This window comes from Argentina silus (assembly GCF_951799395.1).
Source record: "Argentina silus genome assembly, chromosome: 2".
Taxonomy (NCBI): Eukaryota; Metazoa; Chordata; class Actinopteri; order Argentiniformes; family Argentinidae; genus Argentina; species Argentina silus.
The window spans coordinates 11561091-11583215 of NC_139656.1; the positions used below are offsets into that span (position 1 = coordinate 11561091).

General features: G+C 40.5%; 1 protein-coding gene across 2 annotated transcripts in view; it reads right to left on the reverse strand.

Annotated features, from left to right (window-relative positions):
* The window catches only part of arhgap32b (Rho GTPase activating protein 32b), a 135776-nt gene that overhangs the window by 71773 nt on the left and 41878 nt on the right, over window positions 1-22125 (reverse strand). The window contains exon 2 of one of the 2 annotated variants that reach the window (XM_083665382.1): window positions 7878-7994. The exons of the other annotated variant lie outside the window; for it this stretch is intronic. Within the exon in view, the coding sequence (XP_083521508.1) occupies window positions 7878-7969 (92 nt within the window). The 5' untranslated portion in view covers window positions 7970-7994. The remainder of the gene's footprint in view (window positions 1-7877; window positions 7995-22125) is intronic. 2 annotated transcript variants of the gene reach the window in all.

Here is a 22125-nt window from a genome sequence, read left to right on the forward strand (position 1 = left end):
CACCTTTAGGAGGCTTGAAGAGGCTCTGGAGAGCTCATAAGTGCCACAAAGGAGGGGTGTCATCTTAAGTTAAGGGGGGTGTATCAGCAAGGATAAGCAACCATCCTTAAACACACAAAGATTACACAAACGGCTATCTTTATTGCACTCAAAACAACACTGTTGAATATTCTTGAATACAAGTTAGTACCCTGCATATTGTACATTCTACTAGGTCGATACAATAAAGAATGAAGGCATCATCTGGAACCCATACAACAATATTTGACCAGAGGTAGCAGCATTTTCTCCCAGCTACGTTAGCACTGAGGCTAGCTATCTGTTGCAACTTGAAAAAACATCTCCTTTACTGTTTCCATGGCAATTATTTTGAAATAAAAGTGTAGACTTCATCACACCCCAAAGAGTAATCCACCCACAAGCAAAGTAGGACTGCTTTGAAGAACAACTTCAAACTACTCGTTACTCATATATCCCTTTACATCAACTACTGTAGACCCAAACATACAAAAGTAAACTCATGGGACAATTAATTGTCACCCTAGTACTGCAGACTACAGCTCAGCACTTCACTAGACTGCCCACATCGTAGAGGCACACTTTGTTGGACTTGCACACTTAAGGCTGTGACTATATAAGCCCCCATAGCGGCCGTCGATGCCTGTTCTATATTTTCACACTATTAAATGCATCAAGAACTGAAATTAACTAGCTAACAATAGTACATTGTACACGAAAGGTTGTCACTGTAAAATCTGAACCGGAAAATGTTCATGTTGTCATTAGACATTTTATAGTTTGTAGTAACACTGTAGTCACAAATATATCTGCGCCGAAGCGTCCTCGTCTGTTCAGCTTAGAGGGAGCCCGACAGTGCTACGAGAGTGAGACTGATTCTCTCTTTCCCCATGGAAAGTGATGATGACATTGTGAGTGAAAGTTTGTAGATAGATAGCCTAAGCCTCTTAGGGAAAGACCCCCTCTGGGTTGCTATCTAGCGTGACCTGTCTCTTCATAGCTGAAGAGGGATCGCTGTTTTGCGGGGCAAAGATCACCAAGCACCGTGATGGACTTGGTGTCACAATAAAAAGAGGAGATTGTGGTCTTTAAAACTAAACAAACTTGTAATGGTCAATTATCCTTTGTTTTATAGCTATACCCATTTGTTTAGAATATGTGATAAAATTAGCATTTAACTGGGAATTCTCAGTAATCTATAGTAGCATTCTAGAATTCTATTGGAGGCTAGAGGGTACCTCCACCGCATGACAGATGACATTTGCTGTGTTCCTACTGCTAAAGCGATTTTGTTGAAATGAAAGAAATATAGACTAGGCTACCGCTTGGTGTCTAATTAAGGAATCGACAGAGAGAAGAAATTACCTAAAATGGCTGAGCAAAATTCCATGGGCAAAAAGAGAAAAACTGATTCAAATACACAGGATCTTCTCATAAGACAGAGGCCCTGTTTTGCAGCTGCACCTTTACATTTTAATTGAAGCACTGTCCTTGCACCTCTACAAACCTCCCTCAAGAAGATGTGCACAGACACCCTTCCAAGACAGGTAGGTAGGGCATGAGGAACTGAGCTGTCAGGTTCTGTTGTGCCCATGGAAGTGGCATACCCTTTAGCTTTTCACTACAGTATAAACAAACAAAATGACCTCTGGCAAAACTGGCACCCTTCACAGTGCCATCAGATCTCTCATGAGACAAACCAGAAGCTAACATGACCCCAAGAGGACTCTAAAGTTCTAGAAGGGTGCCGGTTTGAGTGGTGAGTGGTGCTTTGGCGGACTGCAGCTAGAGGGTGCTGTGGAGCCCTAAGCTCTTCTCTGACTAGGACATGAAAATGAAATGTGTCCCATAGCTACAGAGCCACCAAAACAACTCAGTGCACCTATTCTATGGCCCTTCTCATTACCTGGCTGCAAAGAAATCAATGGGGCAGAAGAATGAGAATGTATGAACATGATCTAGAGCAGGCAACAAACTCCGTTTCCTGTTTTTAAGTGGCCCGGCGTATATTTTAAAAATAAAATGGAATATGGCCCGTTAGAAAATAGTCTTTAATAATAAATTGCACTGTATGTACATTGCACTTCTTAGTTTCAACACTAGGTGTCGCTACAATTTCGAACAACTACTAGAACGACCATTGCAATAATTGCTCATCGATGAAAACCTTTACCTCAGTTAAAAAAAAAAAAACGTTTACCTCAGTTGATTAAACATGGCGGAACCGAAAAGATGGAAAATAGCAAGGGAGTGTCGAAAAATTTCAGACACAGTGGGAAAATGAATACTTTTTCACAGAAGTCAAGGGGAAGTGTGTTTGTTTGATTTGCCTGGAATCTGTGGCAGTGATGAAAGATTATAATTGCGAAACGAAACATCAGCCCTACATTTCGTACACTGGCACAGAGCGAGAGCAGAAAGTTAAACATCTGACAGCTAGCCTGTTAGCTCAACAGCAGTATTATTTTCGTGCCAACAAAGTACAGGAAAATGGCACAATGGCTAGCTACGAGGTAACTCAGCTCATCTCGGATGGTAACTTTATTAAAGAGTGCCTCACTAAAGTTGCCGGCGCCCCTGGAGCAATTCGGGGTTAAGTGCCTTGCTCAAGGGCACAACGGCAGTGGTAGGGACCTGGATATGATGCCAGTAACCCTCCAGTCACCAGCTCACATCCAGATCCCTCCTGGAGCGGGGATCGAACCAGCAACCTTCCGATTGTTGGCTGGCCTCTCTAACCTCCAGGCTACCTGCCGCCCCGGTTACGACAGTGGAGGTGAGGCTGTTAAAATGCGCGGTATTATCCACCAAGAGGCACTCTGTGCCAAGGCAGTCCAGCTCGGTGATGTGGTGAAAACTATCAACCTAATTCGAGCACGAACACTCTATCACAGAGAATTCCAGGCTTACCTTATCGTAATCAACTACTCAGATGTGCGATGGCTCAGTCGCGGCTCTGTACTGCAGCAGTTTTATTCCCTGAGATGTGAAATTGACCAGTTTTTGAAAGAGAAAGACCGACCTCTTCATGAACTGAGTGACCCTCTATGGTTGGCAGACCTGGCTTTTTTAGTTGATCTGACGAGCCAACTAAACACACTGAACAAGAGCCTGCAAAGCAAAGATCAGCTAGTGCCTCAACTGTACGCACACCTGAAAGCGTTCTGTGTGAAGCTCTGTCTCTTCGAGACACAACTACGCAACTGCAATGTAGCGCACTTCCCCACACTGTTGGAACTAAAGGCTGCTTTCCCAAATGCCAACCTTTCTGCAAAAAAGGTGAAATGTGTCGGTGATCACATCTCTTCTGAGAGAATTCAGTCAGCGTTTCCAAGACTTTGCTGCCATTGAGAAAGACATCAAGCTCTTCACAACCCCCTTCTTGATTGACGCGGCAGAAATCGATGAGAGTATGCAATTGGAGGTTATTGAGATCCAATGCGACGATTCTCTGAAGAGTCGACATCAGCTTCTCCCCCTACCAGAGTTCTATCAGAGTTTGGAAAAGGCCAGGTTTCCTCTGATGAAGTGCCACACAGCAAGAATTATGATCTGAATTATGTCTGTTCGGCTCCACATACGTATGCGAGCAAATCTTTTCTCTGATGACTGAACAAAAGCCGACTAAGAACCAAGTCGACCGACAGCCATCTCAACAACAAGACTTGCTCCTGACGTGCCAGCAATTCTTCAGTCCAAGGCGCAACATCATTGCTCCCATTGAGGGAACTGCTGTTCCCATCATCGGTGAGTTAAAAATGTATGACACAGTTAGTATTTGATGTGTTTACAACCCCAATTACTTAATACAATTCATCAATCAATCAAATTCAATAAAACTATATTTTAAAACACTTTAGCCTTTTTGATGTGCTAATAAGCACATTTACTTTCTTTACATAGGCTACATAACAAGCTTATCCTGTAATACAGTTTATTTACCCCTCCCTTGCTTTTTAAACATTGCTTTTCTACATTGTTTACAATTACATTATTGAACTTATGGATCACCGGCAATACCTTGGATCACCACTGACACACACACTATCTGTTTCTATCTTTGTGAGTATTAGAACTTCTGTAACTGTATATATATATATATATATATTTATTTATTTATTTTTATTTATTTTTTGCCTCTTGCCATCCTGAAAGACCTCTTCACAAGAATTACCTGAAGGACCAGTCTTAATACTCGCAAGAAATAGATGCTCAGGGCTGCTGGAGACTTGTGGTGGAATGTTGAGGACTACCTTGTCCCTTTCTTGATCTTTTCTCCTGTTCTTATTTTGCACCCATTTTTTTTTATTTGCACTATTTGAATGAGAGTTTTATAGAGTTTTATTGTATTAATTTAAATTAAATTTAAGATACAAAAATGCCTACTGTATATGTGAGCATATCAGTAAACTGTTCAGTAGTGTTGTATAGTTATTTTGATAGAAAATGAATTTTCGATGGTACAGGGGTTTTCTGGTCTAAAAACACAGTTTTTCTTGCAGTGTAACTGGTTGAAAACTGCCACGGTTAATATTGTTTGGCCCGTGACTCCTTATATTTTTCTGTATGTGGCCATCCCTGATCTAGAATCACCTGAATAATGGTTGCTAGAAGATAAGATTTACATTTTACACCTGTAAATGTAAAAATGTAGGTTAGATTGTGACATATTGTGACTCTTACCTACTATTCAGTGCCTCCATTGCTGCCCTCAATAGCTCAGAATCTACAATGTAGCATATCTTCATAATAGCTTCCTCCACATAGAACTCTGCAGGAAACGCTGATAACTGTTTTGCAATGGTACTAGGTACAGTACAGGCTGCAAGTAGAGATACTGAATGGAGTTACTGAATGTGCTTCTCTGCAAAACAGTGCAAATAGAGGTCATGGTCAGAACAGGACCACATGATTGGCTTTCACCATTCAAATCTCTATTTAGCTCTCCTTTCTCTTAGCTGTTACAGCTGACTAGTAGCTATAATAGCTTGGTTGTATAGTTGTCAGTCTGGATGCAAAAGGAAGGAACATTTCACCAAAAGGTTTTCTGACTGAGGGGAATGATTCCCATTCAGAATACAGCTAATAAAGCTGCTGCTTCAATGGTAAAACAGAAAAAAGATACCATCTCTAGCACACAGAGCAATAGAGAAAAGCCCTTCCTTGAACATCCTTCCCTTAATGCTTGACACACAAAACTCTTGAAAAGAAAACAAATATGACATATTAAAAGTGAAGCATGTTGCTGCCCTTTCTGGCCACATTGAAAATGTACATATGCTATGTTTTTTAATAGTGGAAAATATTGTAAAACTGTAAAATAGGTACGTAAAGGCCAGTGCTCAACTTCAACATCAGATTTTTGAAAGAGATTTGTTTGGACTTCACTGAATGTTCTTTATCATGTGATCTCATTCATTGATCACTACCAATTTATCATGGCCATTTAACACAATTTTAAATCTAAAATCTACATACTGAACCTTTAAAGTCAGACTGAAATGATTTTGTTGATGCTTTTGTTATTGTTAATGTAGCACAAACTCACTTTTCGAAGTTCACTTTCAAATTAAAGTTAAATCAGCTTTAATTCATTTATAGACTTTACTCTGCTACAGGACTGACTAAGTGTGTATCTTTGGTGGTTGACTGATAGCCCATCTAGCCAATCAATGTTACAGCTGGTTGCAGCTTTGTTTACAGTCGAGGCAGGCACACTTCACCAATGCCATATCATGATTGAATAACGTGTAACTGATTTGTGATGTCAGAAGTCACAGATATTTAAAATGCTATAAAATAAAATGCAGCATCAACATTTTCAAGTGTCATTATTTCGGGGACAACTTAAATACAAAACGTACCCTTTGAAAGTCAAGAATTACAGTGATAAATGTGTTGTCCAAGTTAACTGACAGGCCTACTGTTTATAGAGTTGAGGTATGTTAGGTGAACAATGCCAGCAATAAGTATTCAGGACTCAATTTCTTTCAATTTCTTTCAGTGACCTTAAGTGGGGTAAGCAGTAAGGTCTTGGGAAGAAAATAACCACGGTGAAGAGGGAGGAGAGGCATTAGTAGTCTGTGCACAGGCCAGGGAGGATGTGGTGACGCAATTCCCCCAAAAAGTGCCACACGAGTCGGGTCTGTGCCCTGGGCCCCAGTGGATCACAGGGTCACAGTGGCAGGGCTGGAGAGAGAGAGAAATACAAAGAGAGAGAGAGATAGGGTGTGTGTGTGCGTGTGTGTGTGTGTGTGTGTGTGTGTGTGTGTGTATGTGTGTGTGTTATTGTGAGTGAGATAGAGATAGAGTGAGAAGAATAGAGAAAGAAAAAGTGAGCAAGAGAGAGAGACTGAAAGAGAGCAAGTGAAGGAAAGAGGGATAAGGTAAAATAATTGAAATGGTAGAATGGCGTGTAGGATACAGTAAAACTAAGGTAATAAAGGTATAATGTGTGCGTGTGACAGTAAAGAGAGATAGCTTTCCTACCATCTCTCTTTACTCTCACATGGTCTATATCTACCTTTGCTAGTGAGATAAAGAGAGAACATGGAGGCCTATAAAACCTTACTACTCCTTTCCCCGAGGGAGAAGATAAATCTAAAAGAGCCCTACCAGACTAATCTAAAACCTCATGTGGAGGTTTACTATGTCTCTTACACTGAATAAGAAAACAAACCTGCTCCTCTGTTTATCCTCCCCTCTCCTCTCTTTCTCTCTGTTGTAATGTTGGGCTAATATCTAATGTATGCTAAGCTGCTGCTGCCATGGCAACCCTGCACATACAGGATTTGGACGCAGTCCAACACAGGGAGAGAGAGGTTGAATGGACTGGACTGTAATCCTCCAAAAGGAGGACAATTCCTCTAGACCCACTCACACAAACAGTGACACACACACACACACACACACACACACACACATTTAGAAAATGAATTTGGATCCACTACAAAAAACCTCAATCTCTCACACATACATGCCCATGTACCGCACACATACCACATATCACACACATGGTGTGTGTGTGTGTGTGTGTGTGTGTGTGTGTACACATACGCATGTGAATGCTGGAGTGCGTGCGTGTTTGCTAGAGTGTGTGGGTGTGGGCCCAGCTGAAGTGATGACGTAGCTGATAGCCGATATATCAGCCAGCAGAGAAGAGGGGGAGTAGCTAGCTATGTCATTAAGGAAATATGAATAAGGGTTTCCAGCAGCAATGGTTGATAATGGCTGTTGCATAAGGTATTAGAGGCTGTGGTGAGCAGGCATAGGCGTAGAAAAATCATTGATTGTGAACGCCTAACCTAACCTACATCACTCAGGCACGTCTACCACTGCCTTCCTTGCGCTGGTGTCATTTCTCCTTAAGGAAAAGTGGAGAGGAGCAGTGGAGCCAAGACACACAAACGCGCACGGGCGTACACACTTGCAGACAAGCTCAAGCCGGGCCCTGACATTCACAAACATCAACAAAAAAGAACACACACAAAACAGCAACACACATGCACGCATGCATACGCGCACACACACACACACACACACACACACCTCTACACATGTACCCTCTACACACACACACACGGACACAAACACAAGACACATTCCTATAGAAGTAAATTAACATCTGCCTATACACAGATAACCACACGCAAGATATATGCACAGTGAAGCTACACACACACACACACAGACACAGACACACAGACAGACACACACACAGACACAGACACACAGACAGACAGTGGATCTGCTCAAAAACAACTGGCAAAGATCCCCCAAGCTACATTATAGAGGAGTGGAGTGGAGTGGAGGAGGAGGAGGAGGAGGAGGAGGAAGAGGGGGACTTGTTCTGGTCTTACCTGTCCGAGATGTCATGGCTGGCTGCTGTGGCTCCGAGCAGTCCTAGAGCTGAACTCCCCACTGCTGCAGCAGCCCCGCTGCCTGCCTCCATGATACTGACTCACTGCAGGAGTAGCCTGCCAGAGAGAGAGGGAGGGGGAGCGAGGGAGAGAGAAGGGAGGGGAGAGGTGAGATAGAGAAAAAGAGAGAGATGGTGTGGAGAGGAAGGTGAGGAGGAAGATTGACAAGGAAAAAAAGATAAGAGCATCTGTTATTGCGTGTTTGCAGCCTGAGGATCACATTCAGCAAGCAGATTAAATGTTTTAACCCCTTCTGTGCTGGAAGACAACTTCTAACAAGTATAGAGTAGCTATTGTGATAGAAAAACCTCTGGAGCATTAACTAATCCAAAGTAAATGTGGCATTCAAAAGTCGCAGGTAAAACCTGAACATATTTCCTGTATGTGTCATTGGAAAAATATATGCGTCTGATGGATATCAGCGTGCCTTACAAATCAGAGCCTCAGCACACATGTAGTCTCTGCAACATAACAAGTTTGTGTAATATTTCTTCCAATTAGCCATCTTACATGTCTTTATTGACATCTTCACATTGATTTGAATTCTGGAGGATCCACCAATGCACCGGTGATAGACCAGTACAATCCACAGTCACCACTGTGCATTTTCTATACCAACAATAGAACTGCTACATGACCAATTTTACATTTCATGTGCACAATTGTCTTTCAACCCAATGTATGATAATAGGAGCGTTCTATGGTGGCACGGTGGACAGGATTGAATTACAGAGACAGCAAGCAAGGGATAACTGAGAGGAGGTGAAGGAAAAGATCAAGCCTCATCAACTCTGAACAGAGAGGAGAGAAAAGAAAAGAAAGTCCACACAACAGTCCACTCTTACGGTCACCGGTCATGCACTGCATCCTGGGAGGCAGGCTGGTGCCTGAAGAAGAGATATCAAAGAATAGCATGAGGAGAAGGCGTGGGAGGAAAGACCTCCCACACGCCACAGAAGAAATGGCTTGTGTTAAATGAGTGGGGACGGCTCGCTGGCCACGTGTTCTACTATGGTGCTCTGATATGTGTGTCTGTGGTTAAGTTATTACAAACCTCACAGTCAAAGATGCAGTGGAGGGGGGTGCTTAGTGGCATAGCACACTAATGCGCATACCACATAATCACAAGGTTCCTGGTTCAATTCTGACCCTCGACACGTCTTGCATGTCATTCCTTCTCTCTCTCCCATCCTTCCTGTCAATCTCGACTGTCTCTATCCCAATAAAGCAGAAATGCCCTAAAAATCATATTTCAAAAAAAGATGCAGTGGAGGAAGATGCACTGTCAGAGCACTTGAGATGAAGAACTTACATAAAATACATCTAATAGGACGCGTAATGAGAGCAGGGACAGGACCATTCACTGCTAGATATTATGTTGTCACATTTAAACGTGTGATGTAGCTCAAGTAAGTAATGTCATAACAGTGATATAAAAAGTGTAGGAGTATTAGGACATGGTGTTATTAGAATTCCACTCATGCCTGCAGAATCACTCACACTCCAACTACAAGAAACTTCCCTCTTTAAATCAGTGTATGATATGGGTCCCTGTTGGTGATGCTAGCAACAGCCCTCTTGTGTTCCGTGACGGCTTTGGTGTACGTTTCCCTGTGTGTGTGTGTGAGGCACACAGGCAGGGCCAAGCAGACCAGGCTTCACATGAATACCTGATGCAGCAGAATCCCGTAAAATGGCCGACCTTGCCAGAGGACAGTGCATCTCCTCCAACATCATGACAGGGCCCCAGAATCCTGATACAGAGTGGATGTCTAGATAAACACACCATCAGCAAGGGCCAGGAGATGGGTGAAGATCGAATAAGAGAATGGGCGATCGAAGAAGTTAAAATCTCTACAGACAACTTTGAGACCACATTGCATTTTGACCCATTAAATATGCAGTGACCATGCGGGCCATGCGAAGGCATACGGGTTACTCTATATAAAAATCAATGCAGAGAGTGATGAAGTTCACTTGGATGATCCTTTCAGTTTGAGAGGTAATGTAGCCATACAGATAGAGGATGCAGGTTTTAGATGAACTTACTAACACCTGATTTGCTCTGAGATGATTTCATCTAATCGTTTATTTTAAAATCAAAGTTTGTCTGACTTTTTCACACCTTAAAATGTATTTATATCCCACTCCATACATTTTGTTGATCCAGCTTTATGCTTCAATCCCAAAATAATTTAAGATGAGGCCTATCATTCCCTTTCATTTGGGATTGAGGCAGACAGCTCAATCTACACTACACATGGCTTTGGACATGGACTGACCTTGACACTTGAGGTATAAGAAAAAAAAAGAAAAAAAAAGATTGATACTTCGATTTATGGAATGAACCATCATTTTAGTTGACATCCCTGGTGTTTAATAGAGCTTTAAAGAGCCCACTCACAAACACACTATTCAGCCTGCGATTAGCAAGACCTGACATTTGCATTACGATTACCCACTGTTTGTTATTTAATGACATTGGAATCACGCTCAGATTTGGCTAACTGAGTGACTCAAACCTGATCTATACAACCTCTTCACATTTCAGGCCTACTCACTGCCTCTTGTCAATTAAAAGAGTGTGGGTTTTTTATTGTGCTGGTGATATAATAAACAGGAAATGGGAAAATGTTCTCTTGTGAAAGTGCTAACCAATATCATTCACTTGAATGAATGTAGAAAGTGGGAAGCAGGGGATACTAAAAGTAACAAGGACATTGAATAGTTGTGGTTCCCGAAGACACTGACAATACTCAAGACTAGTTCTAAATTGAATAGCTTCTGATTTATCTATTCATGTACAGTGCCCTCTGTAAGTAATGAGACAATTAAGCATTTTTTCTTCTTTTGGCCACAACAGTTGAAATCAAACAATTACTATAGATTAAAGTATATATTCTCAGTTTTTATTTGATGGTATTTGTGTACATATTGGTTTTACCAGTTAGAAACACTTTGAATACATAGTCCCTCTATTTCAGGGCACCGTAGGTAATGGGACAGATTCATATAACGTCCAAATCAAGCACTCATGTTTAGTATTTAGACGACAATGCAATAACTGCCTGAAGTCTGCGGCCCATGTTTTTTTAGGTCTTTTTGCCTATAATCTTATCATCAGGAAATTAAATGCATGTTGAACTGGATTTAAATCTGAAGATTGATTCGGCCACTGCCACTCAAGAACTTTCCACTTTTTGGCCCTGAAAACTCCCTGGTTGCTATGGCAGTATGTTTTTGGTCATTGTCTTACTGTATGATGAAGCGCCATCCAATGAATTTGGAGGCATTTGCTTGTACCTGAGCAGACAATATGTTTCTGTACACTTCAGTCGTCAGCAGTTACATCATCAATTACGACAAGTTATCCAGTTCTAGTGGCTATACATACTATACATGCCCAAACCATAACACCAAAGGCAAATGCAAAACCTAGAATCAATACTAGACATTGACAGATCTCTTATGTCTGCATAAATTATGTGACAGAACACACCTGACTTACCCTAAACACTTGTCAAGCTAATTGCCCCATTACTTTTGGTGCCCTGAAATAGGGAGATGATGTATAAGAAATGTTGTCATTTCTAAATGGTGAAACCAATATGTACACAAATACTCTCAAACAAAAGCTGAGAATCTCTACTTTAACCTCATAGTAATTGTTTTCAAACGTTTTGAGTATACAGTCAAAAGAAGAAAACATGCTTCACTGTCCCATTACTTTATCATACTCACACTGTATCATAGCTAGAAAGAATTAGAATGGAAATAGATAAAATGGTGTATTTATCTATTTTACATATAAGAGCCTTTTATTAGACATGAATGAATGCTCATCACCAAGGAGGTTGTTAAGACCTAGGCCAATAGGATTGGGCATGTGTCTATCCTTGACAACCTATAAGAATAGTGAAGTCACCAGTAATGAGGCAGCATTTTGGATGAAAGCATCAACGAAGAGTGTGTGTGTGTTTGGAATCTGATCCTCCAGTCAATAAAGTTGAGTGTTTTCAGACATGGCTGACCCCACTAATGTTAACAAGCTGGGGGGGAACCTACGTGGGATGACATCAGGGGCTCGGTCCTCTGCCTGAAAACTCACCAGAGATATCACTAGAGCAGCTGATGACAAACTGAATCTATGTTATGCCAGCCATACTGACACACGATAACTATTGTCTTAATCAACTCTGTGATTAAAAACTATGAAGCTGTACCCTTCAGTCTCAATATATAAGGATATATTAAGGAAATATCAAGTTTGAAAGGGTTCCAATTTGCTTCCGCTAAAGAGCGCTGCACAACACTAAGTTTTAGTGGGCATGGCCGCGAAGTTGGTAATTTCATTCAGCAAAGTTTCAGTTAGTGTAGAGGCGGAGGTCTCCGAGAATAATTTGGTTGGGGGTAACTGAATGACATGAAGATGTCTATTGTCCATGCCAATGACAATTTCACTGCAAATGTTGGTAGCATTTTACATTAAGGTCACATTTGTAAAGGGTTTGTAAATGCTTATAATTTGTTAATAAATCACTTATAATTAGTTTATTATTCAATTATAAACCATTTACAAACAGTTATAAGTCATTAGTTTAGACTGATTGATATTCGCTTTGTGCTTGCCAAATAGGGAGCTTGCAATCAGGAGCCAGTTATTAATGCTTTATAAATGCACTTATAAATGCTTCGAAAACCAACCCTGATGTGAAATAATACAAGAATATCTGCATAGTGGTTTCACAGTTGGGAAATTGTATTTGCTATTATTTTACACCGGATGTGTGTAATTATGGGTGTAATTACTCTTAATTAATGTACCCTATATCTATCTATGCCTCTATCCTACAATTACCACCATGACTACCCTTATCAGATATGGTTGAAACTGAGACCCTCCATTATTGATTAATTTCTGGTATGTCAAGACCTCATTGGACAACAGCAATAGCAGACCAGTTCTCCAAGCCTCTCTGGGTACACTTTTATAATAATTGAAAACATTTTGAAAATTGATTAATTAACAATAATATTTCATGATAATTGTCTAACACTGTAATAATGTCTCTATAAAATGTCTCTATAGTCCAATGAGTGCCCTATGTTGTCTAAAAGGTACAATTATACGGCAGTAGTCTTATTTTGAAGAGATAAATAACTAAAGACTTTCAAAAAACATCACAAACACGGAACTGGGCTTGACAGCTCTCTCGTGTTGCTATCTTTACTCAGTATTTGGTCAAATCGATCAAATCATATATAACATCTATAAACAATCGGTAGGCTATGGCCAGCTGCTGCCTCGAAGAAAAAGAGAAAGATGTAAATCACATACTGTAGCACTAGCAACTTACTTCAAAGCCGATGCTCCTAACTAGCTACACAATTAGCTAGCTAGCTATATGCTTGTTTTGATACTGTCATGACTGACTAATGTAGAGCTACCTAGCAAGCTAGTGCCACACCAGTGTGGCTTTGTCATAAGCTTGAAACAACTTGTAGTTTAAACACCGATAGTACAGTTTGCTATATGCTGTGTTGCTGTTTATTAACTTATCTATTTTCATTCCGCAGCAGACCAGTAGCCTTGCTGCAGCTTATTTGAGATGTTATACTGTAGGTGCACATTAATTATGCTTAGTTACAAATGTTTGTAACTCAATAATTAATGTGAGTAATTCATTCATAAATTGTAAATGGTTACACTTTACATTAAGGTCACATTTCATCAGTTACAAATATTAACAAATGTTGATAACTCATTAATAAATGGTTAACGGTGTGACATTTCATCAGTTATACATGTTGGTACCTCTTATATGGTCAGAAGTTTTCTCCATAAGTACACAGGATAGAAGAGTACTCACATGACTGAATTATCAATGTGGTCTACTCATTGATACTCCCAAACCAGCTCAGAGCACTAACCGCACATCAGTTAACACAAAGAAGGGTTAGGGTTAGGGTTAGTAGTGGATAGATACAGTGCATTCGGAAGGTATTCAGACCCCTTCACCTTTTCCACATTTTGTTATGTTACAGCCTTATTCTAAAATGGATTAAAAAAAATGTTTTCCTCATCAATGTACACGCAATACCCCATAATGACAAAGCGAAAACAGGTTTTTAGAAATGTTTGCTATTTTATTAAAAAATAAAAAACTGAAATATCACATTTACATAAGTATTCAGACCCTTTGCTATGAAACTTGAAATTGAGCTCAGGTGCATCCTGCTTCCATTGATCATCCTTGAGATGTTTCTAAGACTTGATTGGAGTCCACCTGTGGTAAATTCAATTGATTGGACATGATTTGGAATGGCACACTCCTGTCTATATAAGGTCCCACAGTTGACAATACATGTCAGAGCAAAAACCACACCATGAGGTCGAAGGAATTGTCCGTAGACCTCCGAGACAGGATTGTGTCGAGGCACAGATCTGGGGAAGGGTAGAAAAAAATTTCTGCAGTTTTGTAGAACCCAAGAACATAGTAGCCTCCATCATTCTTAAATGGAAGAAGTTTGGAACCACCAAGACTCTTCCTAGAGCTGGCCGCCTGGCCAAACTGAGCAATAAGGGGAGATGGGCCATCGTCAGGGAGGTGACCAAGAACCCAATGGTCACTCTGACAGAGCTCCAGGGTTCCTCTGTGGAGATGGGAGAACCTTCCAGAAGGACAACTATCTCTGTAGCACTCCACCAATCAGGCCTTTATGGTAGAGTGGCCAGACGGAAGCCACTTCTCAGTAAAAAGCACATGACAGCCCACTTGGAGTTTGCCTAAAGGCACCTAAAGGACTCTCAGACCATGAGACTCTCTGGTCTGTTGAAACCAAGATTGAATTCTTTGGCCTGAATGCCACGCGTCACATCTGGAGGAAACCAGGCACCGCTCATCACCTAGCCAATACCATCCCTACAGTGAAGCGTGGTGGTGGCAGCATCATGCTGTGGGGATGTTTTTCAGCGTGAGGGACTGGGAGACTAGTCACGGTCGAGGGAAAGATGAATGGAGCAAAGTACGGAGAGATCCTTGATGAAAACCTGCTCCAGAGTGCTCAGGACCTCAGATTTGAACCCGATCGAACATCCAACCTGACAGAGCTTGAAAGGATCTGCAGAGAAGAATGGGAGAAACTCCCCAAATACAGGTGTGCCAAGCTTGTACCCATACCCAAGCATTATACCCAAGACTTGAGGCTGTAATCGCTGCCAAAGGTGCTTCAACAAAGTACTGAGTAAAGGGTCTGAATACTTATGTAAATATGATATCAGTTTTTTATTTTTAATAAATTAGCAAACATTTCTAAAAACTTGTTTTGGCTTTGTCATTATGGGGTATTGTGTGGAGATTGATGAGGGAAAGAAATTAATTTAATCAATTTTAGAATAAGGCTGTAACATAACAAAATGTGGAAAAAATTAAGGGGTCTGAATACTTTCCAAATGCACTGTATATCAACAAATAACATCTGGGAACCTGCACAGTGGACATGTTTAAACGAGTGTTGACAAGGACATCAGGATTTCAAGTATGGGCCATGGTTAAAAAACATGGTGACAGTTGTACTGTATTTTGGGAGATCTTCAAATTGTCCTGTATGTAAAGCATTTATAAAGCATCAATGACTGGCTCCTGATTGCAAGCTCCCTATTTGGCAAGCACTAAGTGAATATCGAACAATCTAAACTAATGGGTTATAACTGTTTGTCGATGGTTTGTAATTGAATAATAAACTGGTTATAAGTGATCTAATTATGAACCATTTATAAACCCTTTACAAATGTGAAGTGTTACCCAAATGTTGGAATGGATAATCATTTTTGACAAATAAAATGACCATACTATCAGTTGTAGGCAACGAATGTAACCATGAGCTTTAGTGTCTATGATATAACCTCGCTCCCAGGCTATTGCACACAGCACATATAAGTCTGGAATAACAATGACTCAAACCTGGCTTTAGTGGGAGTGTATTTACTGAGTAAAGTATTTGTTATTACTTAATTTCAGCGAATCACACGACTGCGAGGCACAGCTCCGAATCAGAAACGTGTGGTGTGCAAGCACTGTGCGTCTCCAAATGCTGTAACGGTTTAATGAACCTGTCGAGACTTTACTTGTTTTTATCATTTGCGTCAGCTAAATAAATGGACAATTCTCCTTTATCTCTTGCAACCAACCATTTGAACCAATCTCTTATCGTACAGGTTGGAAATCCAGTTTATGAGGCACAGAGAGGACAGACATATAATTCTGCAGTGACACCGAATCACCAAAACGGTGTTTGCACATGGTTTTAGTGTTGCGCAGCGGAAGCAAATTGGAGCCCTAAGCGTTTAATCAATATCAAAATATGGGAGATAAATAGGCCTTAAATAGTGGCTGGCTTCAAACTACTGGGATTAAACACCCCACATTGGATCCTATGCAAGGGTGATATCTAGGAGTTACTGCATCACAAGCATCCAGCATACAGTGCCTTCAGAAAGTATTCAGACACTTTTTCCACATTTTGTTGTGTTATAGACTCAATTTAAAATGGATTAAATTAACAGAATTTGCCATCAATCCACACACAATACCCCAGAATGACAAAGCGAAAACACGTTTTTAGAAATTTCAGTAAATTTATTGAAATTGAAATAAAGAAATACCTCATATAAATAAGTATTCAGATTCGCTAAAATGCCAAAATGTCATCAACAAATCACTCAATAAGATGATTTGAGTCTTAATAATGCAAGGATAATAGTTAATTGGAATTCATATCTTTGTTTTTATGTTTCGTCATTCTGGTGTATTGTGTGTGGATTGATGGCACATTCTTTTAATTTAATCCATTTTAAATGGATATAACACAACAAAATGTGGAAAGAGTGAAGGGGTCTGAATACTGTTTGTCAGCTGCTCTGTTAATCACAGTACACTGACACCAGAGAGCATGAACAGCAATACTATGCACACGCACATACAAAATCCCTTCAACATTACAAATTGCGTCAAGACAAAGGTCAAGCTGATCAACAAACTTCTACCAGAGATTTTATAATACAGAGATAGCCAAAATCTGCTTCTTCAATAGTAGCTCATATTGACACTTGTAGGCTCCATCATGGCCACCACTGTTAAAAAGTTACCATGGTTACAGTGGGACAACTTTCAGCCTCAAACCAATCATGACTATTCAACAAAATCCAGCGACTCCTTTCCAGCAAATTTCTTAGTTACATGATGTGACTATGACTAGCAAAGGAGTTTTGAAGTTGAGGGTGCAGTATTTATCAAGTTTGGTAATGAGGACGAAAACTAGCATAGTTCAGCTAGCCAGCTGGTTTACCCTACTGCGCATGTGTGGTGTGCACTCCTCCAATATAAAACCGTTTTGACAAAGATAACAATTTGTTAGATAATCCTTTTCGTGGATGTATATTCTAGACAGGGTCAGCCTACTGGGTAAAATACGCTAAATATGAGGTTTGGCTCTCAGATTTTCAAAAAAAAAAAGAAAAAAAAGAAAACTCAACGAGGCAAAAAGGGGGTGTGGCCATTCTGGTCTGTTTTGGGGGTTTCATTGTGTTTCAGGAAGTAACTGGAGTTGGGACTTCAGGTTCATATGCTTTATGCTTCTACTGTGCAAATAGTCAATTACTGAGGCCCATAGAGAGGAGCTGAACATCATTCCAAAGCCAGGGAAAGAGGGAGAGTGAGTGTGAGGGAGGAACAGAAGAGTGAAAGTCAGCAGGAAGGACAGAGGTAGAGGGTTAGCAAGGGATATTGAGGGGAAATGGAGACAAGAGGGTAGGGAGAGAGAGGGAGACAGATAGAGATAGACTGAGAAATAGTGAAGACAGAATATGGATAATGAAAAAAATAGGAAAGAAGTGAGTGAATTGTCTGTAGGCCCTGAGAGAGAGAGAGAAAGAGAGAGGTGGGGGAGCAAGTGATGGAGCAGTCCCTCACTGTATTACAAGCTCAGACTACAGAAGCTCAGACTGCAGAAGCTCAGAGAGGATTTACACAGGATATTCATATGCAAGGGTAATAAACTCCCTCATCTGAGAGACATACTGGACAAAAACAGTGATAAAACCATGACCAACATGATTGTCCTGGAAAAAGAAAGACAAAATACAATAAGCAGCATTGGAGGTTGACAGACAGATACAAATAGAAAATATTAGAACATATAGGCCTATTTAAGAAACAGTTTCCCTACAGTAAAGTACAATCTTTTTTTTGGTGATCAAGTTTTTAATTTTTTAATTGTATAGTTTTTTGGGGAGTCGCAGGTACAGCAGTAAACACAACAGAAACAAAGCTTCCTTTAAAAAATATATATATATTGCTAGCAAGGTAAATAATGATAAATATATGTACTGTAAAGTTCCATCTTGTCTACTGTAGCTGTACAGTAATTGGCTACCTGCAATGAGGCAGCGATGTGTCAGAGAATTTGTCAAACCTCAGTGTTCATTGCCCCTCTGAACGGGTCTAAAACCTGCCCCTATGTTGAAAATGGTGCCAAATCAAATGCAACCATCTGTGGCCAAGACGCAATCAAATCCTTCCATCTCAGTTTGTATTGTTGTGCAGCAGGTAGCTTTATCACTGAGCCAACTGTGAGGAGTGACTCAGCAATTCTCTCATTTTATGTCGTCAGGAGGGGATGCTAACATGTGCATGCACGTCTCTCCGTCTCTCTCTCTCTCGACCCCTACAGGAACACCACTGTAGCTATTCATCATTGATACATTACAGCCTAACTGACTTCTCAGAATACTGCATGAACACAATTTTACTGTTACTGCCGACTACACAAACGTGACCAAAGCTGACTATCCGACTAGTCTGAAATGAAAAACAATCCAAAAACAGTTGGCTTTGTCAGCACTTGTATAAGCCCTAACATACCCAGCAATGTCATCTTGTGTGAAGTAAGAGCAATGTGAAAGGCTCAAATAGGATAAGGAAATACATTTGGAAGGCTTAAATATAAGATCATAACAGTTATACTTGCCGCTGTAATTTAACAGAATAGAAATGCGGGACATTTTGAGAAGCCCTACATCAACTGCTCAAGCATCCTTCACAAAATAATGGTCTTAAATGACTATACAACTTTAAATACCATGCAAGAGTGCAACTAGTCTCCCCTGCCGCTTCATCGAGACACACATCAACGTGTCTGTAGTTAGAATGGTAGAATGGTTGTAGGCCAGTTTGTATTGGCAAAGCCTGCATACAATGCAATTTCCATATTCATATTCTATTCTATATTACTGTTATGAAATGACATCCCAGAGCATAGCATTCCAGAGCAGAGCATATTTAGCATAGGCCTACCCTTCAAAGATCTTCCTGCGTGAGCGCCCATTTCTTGTCATCCTTCGGAATGTTATCACATAGAAAGTATAGTTTGGCAATACAGAAGGCCAGTGTTTAAAAGGTTCATACTGCCATCACAGCTGTGGTCTACCTCAATGTCGCTGTCGCAGCAAACACAAGCTGTGAACACTTGTGGATTGCTGCTGAAAGCCACCACAAGGTGGTGACAAGCGCTGTGAAGGATGTTTGAAAAGATCCATCCTTCTAATCACTAAAATAAAAACGAGAGAGAGAATGGTTGGTGATGGTTTGTCTTATCAGACAGATTGGCAAAATCAAGTTTATTATAGCAGCTCATGAATAACAGAGACTGCACATAGCCAAAGGGATATGTTGATCTGGTTATTTACACAGCCATACTAAGTCATTATCAGTGTTTGATACAAATTACTGACGAAGTGCCCTATTAGTCTTTGACCAAACAAAAATGGGAGAGACAATTATTAATTTGAGTTTACTACATCAATGCTGTAGGAGCTGCTCTGTGGCTGTTCACCATTGTTCCACTGACCACGGATGGGAGGTTGTTGCTGAACAATGTTTTGCATATTCATTAAAGTGTCGATTTACCTGAAAAGTTCAGATTGTCAGGTATACCATTTTCACCCCTCTGGAGGGAGTCTTTCAGTGGGACTGAGACTGGATAGAAAAGTATAGCCTATATAGGACATGAGAAGATGGCTGTGAGAGATGCCTGTGTATCTTGCATAGTGCGCAAAACTTTTTTTTCATTACATTTAATTCCTCCTTTACCTTCCCCCACCCATTTGTTAACAATGCCAGGGTGTAAAGTCTCTTAACGACCCGCTTCAGGTTTTCAACCACAATGTAGGTGGGTTAGGGAAGTGGTAGGGCAGAGTTTGGCAATGGCATTATGACAAACATTTCAACCTACTATGACAACTGTAACAAACAAACCTGTGTCATTCTAACAGAGATCCGGGCAAAACAAATCTCAGACAAAATGTAGTTTCTTATAGTGATTTACAGAGATGAAGAGTTGAAATGGTTTAAATATCAGGTTATCTTCACGAGGACCAAGCAAGGACCACCAACTCACTTTTTTCAAATACACTTATCTATTCTCATACTGTCATTCTCATTCCACCCAAGGCTAAACTCCTGTTGTCACACTTAATCAGCGACATATGTAAATACAACTACAGAATTAAAAGTGTCAAAGTTTATTGCTCATATGCACAGTGTACATGTTATAAACTGTACAATCAAATGTGTTCTTTGCAAGATTCCTCTCAACAGTAAATAAGGCAATAAGTGTAAGATAAAGTGAGCAATATAATGCCCAGTAACACTGGACACAATGTGCTGGTTTGTGCTGACGTTATCTGATTTTTATTTAACACGTTCTTGATCACATTCCGGATGCCCCACCTTCCAGCTTGATAACCACTAGCAGAACCTTCCATAAGTGATCAATGTACTTGTTGCAGGCTGCTCTTGTCTGTTTCCCTTCCCAAATTGTACTAATGGCCGCAATAAGGGGGCTTGCCTGTCAATCTCAGGGACTTTGTCGTTGACACAACAACACAAGTTTCCCACTATGACCGATGGAGACCGAAAAAGTGTCAAGGACGTTGTTGTACCTTGTAGTATATGCTGCAAATGATACAATGTACTGTAGGCCTTATGTTATGTAGTATGTAGGCCAGGGGTCTCTAAAAAGGGGTCTTTAAAAAAAATTATGTTGAGAAGTACACATTTTTTCCCTTTGATTTTATTAATGACAGACTTGATGACACTGCATGCATGTTCAGCTTCCAAAAACACATACTCCTACTATTCTCTTCTCTCTTCTTCTCTCCGAGAGGGTTGACACCACATCTTCTCTCCTATTTATGTAAAAGACAAGTGGTAGACAAAGGGACATAATAGTTAATAAACAACTTTTAGGCTACCAAATTAACTATTCATTTGCATTGGAATTCTGATATAAACATGAAATAAATGTATATTTACCTTGCTAGTGAGAGGGTTGACACTGCATGCTGTCCACCGGAGCTTTGTAGTTTGGAGTCTATCCAGACAGGTTTACTCTGATGGAGTCAGACAGGTGTTCATCAGTGAGGCGTGTTCTACATTTTGATTTGATGAAGTTCATGTCAGAGAAGCTGGATTCACACAGGTAGGTTGAGCCAAACAAGGCAGCTGACTTCTGTGCAGCAATGCAGATGTTGGTGTATTTTCCATTATCAAGAGGGTCAGTTTCGCTTTGAAGGCATTCACAAAACTGATCCTATCAGTGATTTGCCTTTTCCCTGCAACTCAGTATTCAGTGTGTTTAGTTCCTTTGTGATGCCTGTCAGGAATGCCAGGTCCAACTTCCATGCTGTGTTTGATAGTAGGGTTGTGTATGCTGCTCCTACACTGCTTGGCCTTTGCTACTATGGACTTAATGATCTTTATGACAGGTGTCATCACATGGTCAAATCCAGTTACTTTGGCACAGAGTATCTGCTGGTGGATAATACAGTTATATCTCAAAAAACGAGGGAAATCAGGATCTGCTTTGCAATTTGCTATGAAAGCTGCATGGCACCCGATCATAGCTGGTGCTCCAACAAGTTTATTCAAGGGCATGTTCTTTTCCACAAAGTCGTTTTTGAGTATGTTAATGTCTAAACCTTTGGCTGTTGTTTTCATAGGTCATAGGGTCAGAAATTCCTCTTTCACAGAGAAATCTGAAAAGACCATTCTAATGAATACTGCTAACTGAGCTGTGTCGCTAGCATCAAATGAGTCGTTACATTGGATCAAAAACCAAGAACACGTAC